The 8,760-nt window shown below is 38.6% G+C and overlaps 1 protein-coding gene across 3 annotated transcripts in view; it reads right to left on the reverse strand.

Annotated features, from left to right (window-relative positions):
* Positions 1-8,760, reverse strand: part of PLXNB2 (plexin B2) — a 249,621-nt gene that overhangs the window by 15,298 nt on the left and 225,563 nt on the right. For all 3 annotated transcript variants that reach the window (XM_042872395.1, XM_042872396.1, XM_042872397.1), the window contains 6 exons: positions 8,366-8,547; positions 7,525-7,591; positions 7,268-7,414; positions 4,415-4,571; positions 3,239-3,339; positions 2,311-2,395 (listed from right to left, as the gene is read on the reverse strand). In XM_042872395.1, the coding sequence (XP_042728329.1) occupies positions 2,311-2,395; positions 3,239-3,339; positions 4,415-4,571; positions 7,268-7,414; positions 7,525-7,591; positions 8,366-8,547 (739 nt within the window). The remainder of the gene's footprint in view (positions 1-2,310; positions 2,396-3,238; positions 3,340-4,414; positions 4,572-7,267; positions 7,415-7,524; positions 7,592-8,365; positions 8,548-8,760) is intronic.

Consider the following 8,760-nt stretch of genomic DNA (forward strand, 5'->3'; position numbering starts at 1 on the left):
AGGCTACAGTGGATGTTGTCTGTCAAGGAATTGAGAAACAAAGGAAATTGGTGTAGAGAGCATACCCACACAGGAAGGTAAAAGCTTTAGAAGATGGGTTCCAAGCTACCACGTCATGTCTCACACAGAGAAGTCCAACACACTGTATCAGGCAGTAGCATTAGAATTAACTTTATGTAACATGCATTATTGCATATGGAACTGCATAACTAACATGAAAGAGAGGAAGATTTAAAAGGTAAGTCATGACAGTAGCTGACAATGGACTGCAACCCTTGAAACAAAGGAATGATATAAATTTTAAGAGATAGTATGAGGAATTAACAAAATCAGCTAACACATTCTGGAAAAACCAAGTGAACATAGCTGGAGAAGTACCACTTGCCATGGTAGAGGGACACAAACTATGAATGTACAGAGACTAGTCTGCAAGGCAATGCAGTTGTAAGAAATGCAATACAGAAATTTCATCAGATCTGTTCTATCATGGAGCAGAGGAGCTGATCTCTCCTGTGGTTCATCTATAAAGGTGCATTCAATTCTCAGTTCAGTAAGTGGAAGAAACTTTGAAAATATGAGGAAAGAAGGAGAATCTATTTCTTAAAAAATTGAAACATTTTGGCTGCAGATGTAATGGCATTAAGAAACAAAATGGTAATATTTGCTAAGAGCACTTTCTATTAAGCTGGGATATAGTCTTACACTAATTATAATTACAGCTCCATTATTTCAGGCTTTTATAACTAGGATGAAGGGAAGCATGCAAGTGTACAGAAAGTAGAACAAAACAAATAAGCCCTCTATAGTCTGGTGGGGAATAAAAGGCAGTGGAAACAAGGATGTGCCACCTGGGAAGAATGCAGGGATGCTGTTCAAACATGCAGAGATGGGATCAGAAAAGCCAATGCACAAATGGAACTGAACTTGGAGATGGATGTTAAAACAACAAGAAGGATTCAATAGATACATTGGCCAGAGGATACATAGATACAGGCCAAAGAGAGTGTACCATATCAGATAAACAAGAACTGGATACAACAGATATGGAGAAGGTTGAGGTACTTAATGAGCTCTTTGCCTCAGCCTTCACTGGCAGCCAGGATTCTCCTATTTCTCATATCCCTGAATCTCACATCCTTGAACCTGTTGGTGGGAACAGGGGGAGTAAATTCCTCCCCACTGTGAGGGCAGAGCAAGTCTGACACTGCCTAATGAGACTGAACATGTACAAGTCCATGGGGCTGGATGACATGCATTTCAGGGTCTAGAGAGATCTGGCTGATGTGGTTGCCAAGCCACTCTCTAGTGACTGGAGGAAGGGAAACATCACTCCCATTTACAAGAAAGGGAAGATGGAGGAACTACAGGCCAGTGGGTCTCACCTCTGTGACTGGGAAGATCATTCAACAGATCCTCATAGAAGACATGTTAAGGCATATGTGGGACGAGCAGGTGATCTGAAACAGTCAGCATGGCTTCACCGAGGAAAGATCATGCCTGATCAATCTAGCGGCCTTCTATGATGGAGTGAAGGCGTTGGTGGACATAGGGAAGGCAACTGATGTCTTCAACCTGGTCTTGTGCAAGGCCTTTGACATGGTCCTTCACTACATCTTTATCTCTAAATTGGAGAGCTATGGATTTGAAGGGTGGAATATACAGTGGATAAAGAATCAGTTGGAAGGTTGCAGCCAGAGGGTTGTAGTCAATGGCTCTATGTCCAGGTGGAGGCCAATGACAAGCAGTATCCCCCAGGGTGTCTGTCTTGGGATGATCAGAGGGCTGGAGCACCTCTCCTATGAAGATAGGCTGAAGGAGCTGGACTTGTTCAGTCTGAAGAAGAGAAGGCTGCAGGGAGACCTCATTACAGTCATCCAGTATTTAAAGGGAGATCATAAACAGGAGGGAAATTAAATTTTACACTGGTAGATAGTGATAGGACAAGGGGGAATGTTTTTAAACTAAAAGATTTAGATTAGATGTTGGGGAAGGTTTTTCACTGAGAGGGTGATGAGGTGCTGAAACAGGTTGCCCAGAGATGTTGTGGACACTCTCTCCCTGGAAGTGTTCTAGGCCAGTTTGGAGGGCCCCTGGGCAATGTGATCCAGTACTTGATCTAGCAGCCTGCTTGCCTGTGGCAGTGGGGTTGAAATGTAATAATTCTTGAGGTCCTTTCCAACTCGAGCTATTCTATGATTCTACAGTCTTGCTCCATATACTCAGTAGACACTACCAAGATCACCATCACCATCTCTGTGTAGGTTTGGCTTCCAAACATTTTGGGAAGTAGAGAAGCCCTAAAATACTTACTTTCCCCAGGGACATCTTGCTGACTATCCTCTGGCTGCTGGGAAATTCCCATTTTCGATAAGATGAGTGTGGCACCATCTCGGACCTTTGAAGATACAAACATAGGGTTCTTATGCAAAAGAATAAAACAAGGCTGAACTTTTTTCTTAACAGATAATCTGTGGTTTCCGTAATCTTTTGTTAGAAATCTGGACCTGATTTCTATCAAAAGAAATCTGATAAATGCTGCCCTACAAAGGCTTATTGGGCAACCAGATCTGTCATTCAGAGCAGACTGCCCTCCATCTTGTTGCATAATAGATTGCATCAACACGTCCTCAGAGTAATCAAAATGCTAGAAGCACATCCAAGACATCAGTGGTTCATCTGTCCAGTGCGAAGGCCTTTTGTGCAAAAATAGATCTTATTGTGAAGAATCACACCTCTATCTTTTCTGAGACAAAACTAACTTCTGGCTTTCCTAAACAGGATACCTGTTGTTACAAGAGGACAAATAAAATACAAAGGAAAGATAAGTGGATTGCAAGTGTTAGTGTGCCCAGCACAAAATCTAACAGACTGTACAGAACATCAACATCTGCTCTCTTGACTAGGCTGTTGAACAAAACAGATCGACCCAAAATCTATTTATCAGCAGAGCAAGAATAAGGATAATTCTCAAGGGTAGGAAGTTGTAAAGGAAATAAAAGAAAATATGAATAAAAGACCCAGCAAAGGCACAGGGAGCTTTGGAATGTTGAAAGGAGAATTTAGGCAATATGTCTAGACCATGTCTTTCATGCTCTCAAGTTTTTACAGTCTAGACCCAGAGGTAGTTTTTCTTTTGATCCTTTACACAGAACAGAAGTTCCTCTATAAACAAATAAAGATTTTATTTATTACTAGAGAACAATTAACAGATGCGAACAACTGCTCTGAAACACCTTACATTATAATGCATCAGTGTGTTGATACGTTTCCATCTGCCATCTCTTTGGGATGTTAAATCCAAGTCTGAGAGGATCTGTGCAGTAGAGCCTGGACGCCACTCTAAGGTGCAATTAAAATGAGAAAAAAAAAACTTGTTTTAACCACAGGCAAATATAACTACTCCAAGAATGTTTAAATTTAGAGAACCTCTGACGCATTGTGGAATATTAAAAGAGGTAATTTGACACGTCATGATGTGCATTATTTATTGCTTTCTAGTTTGGCCTTTATTAGAGAAGTCTGCACAATTTATTCCCAACCACGCACATAATTTCTGGTTGTTTTCCACAGGAAGTCAGAGAATCACAGAATGCCAGGGAGTGGAAGGGACCTCGAAAGATCATCTAGTCCAGACCCCCTGCCAGAGCAGTAACACCCAGATTAGGTCAAATTCCTCTGCATAGAATACTACTAATATATATAATAAGAACCACTGGCAGTCCAAAATAGAGGAGTAAGACTTTCTGTGGTTTGGAAAAACCATTCTTAGTTAATTTACCAGTATTTTCTCAAGAGTAAAAATTGCATCCTCTACTTTCAAATTAAGACAGTAATGAGGATATTGCAAAACTTCTTAAATGGAGCTTCTACTATGAGATTATTAGGCCTTTTAGGTCAGACTTTTTTTTTTTTTTTTTTTTTTTCAGAAGAGAACAGCAATTCTGAAAGCCTTCGAAGACGGTGATTTTCATAGGTTGGGTGGCTCATCATCTTTAACAAGTGAAATTCCTCTAAGTTATAATTTTTTTGAACGATCATAAGATCAAAATTGGTACCAATTTCTGAAACTGCATCATTACTTTTCCATCAGTTAATTGTCCATGCTGTCATTATCACATTAATTAGTACCTGCGATACTGTCAGACATGAATACATTTGTGCTAACAGTCATTAACAGGCTCTTTACACACTAATGACAGTAGACAAAAACTTTAACAATCATGAAAAAGAACTCTATAAGAAAGCATTAATTTTAAATGCATATTAAGATCGTGATAAAATGTGGTATATTTCCATCCAGCTGAACATAAATTCAATTTTTGTTGCTTTTGTAGGAATTTTTGGCAATGTGGAAAAGTCAAAATCACAAAGCACGTTTCATCAACTCTGTATAGGATCACAAGCAGCAACCTACCAAGAGCTACACTCTCAGCTTTTGGCCACTGAGAACATGGCAGATTTCGATAGACTTGGTCTATTATCTTTTCCTTTACTTGTGATATGGTATCACAGTTCAGCACTTTCACAGGTGTAGAATCAGTTCCTCCATCTTGGACATACACATTTACTGTCTGTGAAAGAAAGAACGCATACGGTTATTATGACAAATCAGTGCTTAAATTACCTGTAAATCTGGCTTACTAGATAGTTCAAATGCAAACATTATTTACATAAAATAAGTTTAAATAAAAAATTCGTTGATCAATGATTACTGCACAATAATATATATTTGCAATGATACTATAGATTGTTTCAGAGATCCTTCACTATTATGCAGTCAGCAGCTCTTTCAAAACTTCAACTCATTCTTCCCACTATGATAAAATAAAAAAGCTGCAGAATAGATTTGCTTGTTGTGTGCAGTATGATGCCATTATCAAATCCTGGGAAATTATTAATTTTTTAAATAAAGGAGAGGCACAAGAACAAAGCAGCTGGAGCACTGGCTAGCTACAGGCTTCTCTTGTGGCCTGATAACTTGGGGCGCAAGAAGCACAAGTAACACAGTGCCTAAACTTAATGTGTTACCAATAACCACCTGAACTGCACTTTTTTGAACTCCTAGAATACAGCACACTTTTGTCTTCCTTTATGCTATCTTCACAGACTGGGTTTTACCTCTCAAGCTAAGCAGGCTAAGCCAGTACATATGTGATCTAACATGGCTCAGATGATGAGTAGTGATTTGTCCATTCCCATAACTTTATCTCCTGTGACCAGCTGCTCACTAGACATATATGAATACACAGACACATATATCTGTATATATAAAAGCCATATACAACAGCTCTGATGTTCCAATACTTTATTTATTGCTCACTATTGTCACAATAACCATAATAGCTGCAGGAAGTACACCTAAGTAGTTTATAATAGTTCTAAAATATTACTGTTTTCTGATAGTACTGACATGTTTTTTTTTTTATGTTAAAGTGAATCTCTTGAAAGCCTGTAATTTGTTATATCTAGGGGGATTTTTTTTTAAGTATCTTCATTATACACATCAGTTTCAGCACAGATAGAAGCAAATGAGAAAATGATGGCCAGTAAACCTCCGTGGGAGGAAAAAATACCCAAAACAAACAGACATTGCAGCAAACCTCTTTCTTTCAGTATCCAAATCAGTACAACACCACATCTTTGTGGAGGTTTTGCTAGTCAGGAAGCTTTGGAGGCCAGGCATGTCACAAGACCAGCCAGTGATCCTAAGCATCTCATCTGGTCCTGCCAACCATGACACCTAAATTTATCACCATGAGCCTCAGAATTGAACTTGCACGGTTGGTATTTTTATTGCGCGAAGAAAAACTACACCATACGGCAGTGAAATTAAACATGATTGCACTGTCCCTTGGCAGAACTCTCAAACTAATCATGAGATTTCACCTTCCTTTTCCTATTAGCTTTATGGTAATTAGACATGATTTGCTGCTGGTTCAGTATGCAGCATGTCAGCGTAACCAGTGATGCAAAACAGACTCAGCTTTTAAATAAGAACAATCAGAGCGCAGACAGCTCTGTACCGTACTCTCCCACCACATCTCACTTTCCAGCAGAAGTGAACTAATTAACTCATGCTTTAACTGACCTCGGTGGATGAATGCTCCCTAACTGTTCTCTATTACCACAACATCGTCACCATCATGCCGAAGGATCCTAATAATTTACAGCAGTGCTTCACAGTCTTTTACCACACATGTATCTGTATATATCTCATTATCTTGCACGTGCACACATACATACAAGATAATTGTTTTATGTGAAATTTGTAAATCTGGACCAAATACCGCCACTATACAATGTCATAGTGTTTAACATCTAAATATGCTTGTTCTGCCCACATCTGATTACATACACAAATTTTCTGCTGTTGCACTGCATTCATTTAGCTTAATTATAGGCATCAGATTTTTATGAAAAGAAACTGACTGAATAACAAACTGCTGCTATGAAGACTTGCACGATGCACAGTACAAATACATTTTCTTCACCATACACAAGAGAAAATGGATACAGCACTGTCACTTAGTGCAGTTCTCTGAGTGGTATTTTCAGCTCAGATATTAACACAGAAACACAGCTAATTCCCATCATAACAACTGAACTTAAAATATTCATTCTTGGTCAGCACTCCCTTTTCCTGCAGGCAGTCTAGGTAACAGTCGAGTGACTCTGTGAGTGAAAGTCCTACGGCAGTCTCCTCACATCAGCCCTCCCATCAGCATCCCTTCAGAATACGCAAACAGACTTAAAGCTTTTGGTTAAGTTTCTCTTTTGACACTGCAGGTATGTCACTGCGTCTTTCTCAGTTGGAGACAGCCACAAATGACTGCTAACATGTCAATAAAAGAGGAATCAGAGATGAAAAAAAATTTTCTGACAAGAAGAAATCAAAAGTGAAAGAAACAACCTGAAGTTCAAGCGCAATGTTAGTGAAAGAATTTAACAAAAATCAATCACAAGTTAATTTAGATGGAAAAAGGGAAGGACGTAAACACCACAGCCACTCTTCAGGAAGACCTTGAAAAATACAGAAGGGATTTAGTGAAGTAAATTCCATAGTGGTAGAACTGGAATTTAACGCATAGAAAATAGATTATAACTCTGTTTTCCTGCTTGGAGACTTGCTGACCATCTATAGTATTTCCCCTGATCAGAATTCCTGTGCAGACCATAGTAGTTCAGAAAGTATGTACAGTCTTTACACTAGACATCTTCATTATAATAGGAAAGTACTTTCATAACGTATTAACCATGCTCTGCTTACCAACTGTGTATACTCGACATCATCTCCTAGTAAGCCTGTGTCATTCAGCGTATACTTGGCTTTCTTCAGAACAGCATCCACTGGACCTTTCTCTACTTGGTGTTTGATGGCTTTGAACAATTTGTAAAGAGGCTCCCCAGCATTGTCCTGTTACAAGGAAATAAAGCAAAATAAACAAAAATGAAATATATACTCAGTGCGCATGTTTAAGTATTACTGATGAAAAAACCCCAAAGGCAACAGACTTCAGCTCTTACCTTGAGGTACTGATATAAACAAATAGACATCCAGTTAGACAACATTCTCTCAACAACTGTTTCAGATCTAAAAAAAATACAATGCCAAGTAAGTTAACGGCACTTAATGACAAAGTTTTAAAGAAAAGCGTTGCTTGAAATATAATATTTTTTACATGCTTAACTGCAGGCACTTTCCTAATGCAATGATTTCCCTACAGAGTCTTGAGAGCATGTACTTGCTTTATGATAAGTGCTTTGTATTGCTCATCATTCCCGAGTACCTTCGGCTCATTACTAAAAAGCACAGTCTTTATGCAAAACCTTAAACTGTGGCTATGCTGTAAGAAGAGCTAAAAAATTAACCCAGAAATGCGCAGACTGGGAAAGCAACTCTACAGATTACAAAGCACGTGTGCACAGCAAGGCCTTCTGTAATGGATTTGAGAGAACAGGAGGGTTAAAAACATTAGTGCAAGCCTTCATCGAATACATAATGAAAGCTGATTATGTGTGCTCATTACGGAGATGACGTGTGGTATAAATGCTAGATAATTTGGAATAAAATCAGATTAAAAAGTAAATGAAATGTTCATTATTGTATTTTGAAGTAAGGTAGATGCTTCAGCAACCTTGATACAGATTCTATGTCACAGCAATTTGAATAAGGAAATCTGTTGCCAACAGCCCAGCTTTTGCCTTTCACGGCTATTTCTGGTGAAGCTGTCTTCTTAATATGCTTGGGTGAGGGTGTCTGACTTCCACAGATAGCTGGTGTTTTAATACAGTCAAAAGAAGTTGCAAAAGAAGTACATTTTCAGGAAAATAGAGAACAAAAGAATAATATAACAATCATTCAAACCTTCTTAGCATCAGCTTTGGGTTTTTGGCCACCACGTACTGCTCCATCAGTTCTAAGAACAGCGTCCTCATGATGTCAGTATAGTATTCTAGTTTTCCATGTAAAGCAACCGTCAGTAAAGATGCAAAGTACACTTTAGCTCGAGCAGAGAACTCCCTTTGGTTTTCCAGCGTGTGAATAAACTGAAATAGAAAACAAATGGAAAAGCAGGTCAGTTGACGTTTTTGTGAAGAACCTCAACACTTGTCTGCATTACAAAGATGAGGAATATTATTTTAACAGTAACCTAAACACAACATGGAAAAGTTTTCAGAAGTTCGAAAATACTACTTGTAAGAATATGTTCCCTATCATTTGGTTTTAGATAGATTATTTGGTTTAGCTAATCCAAGGAA

The sequence above is a fragment of the Lagopus leucura genome, unplaced genomic scaffold (genome assembly GCF_019238085.1).
Source record: "Lagopus leucura isolate 7727_CA_CO unplaced genomic scaffold, USGS_WTPT01 Super-Scaffold_100008, whole genome shotgun sequence".
Taxonomy (NCBI): domain Eukaryota; kingdom Metazoa; phylum Chordata; class Aves; order Galliformes; family Phasianidae; genus Lagopus; species Lagopus leucura.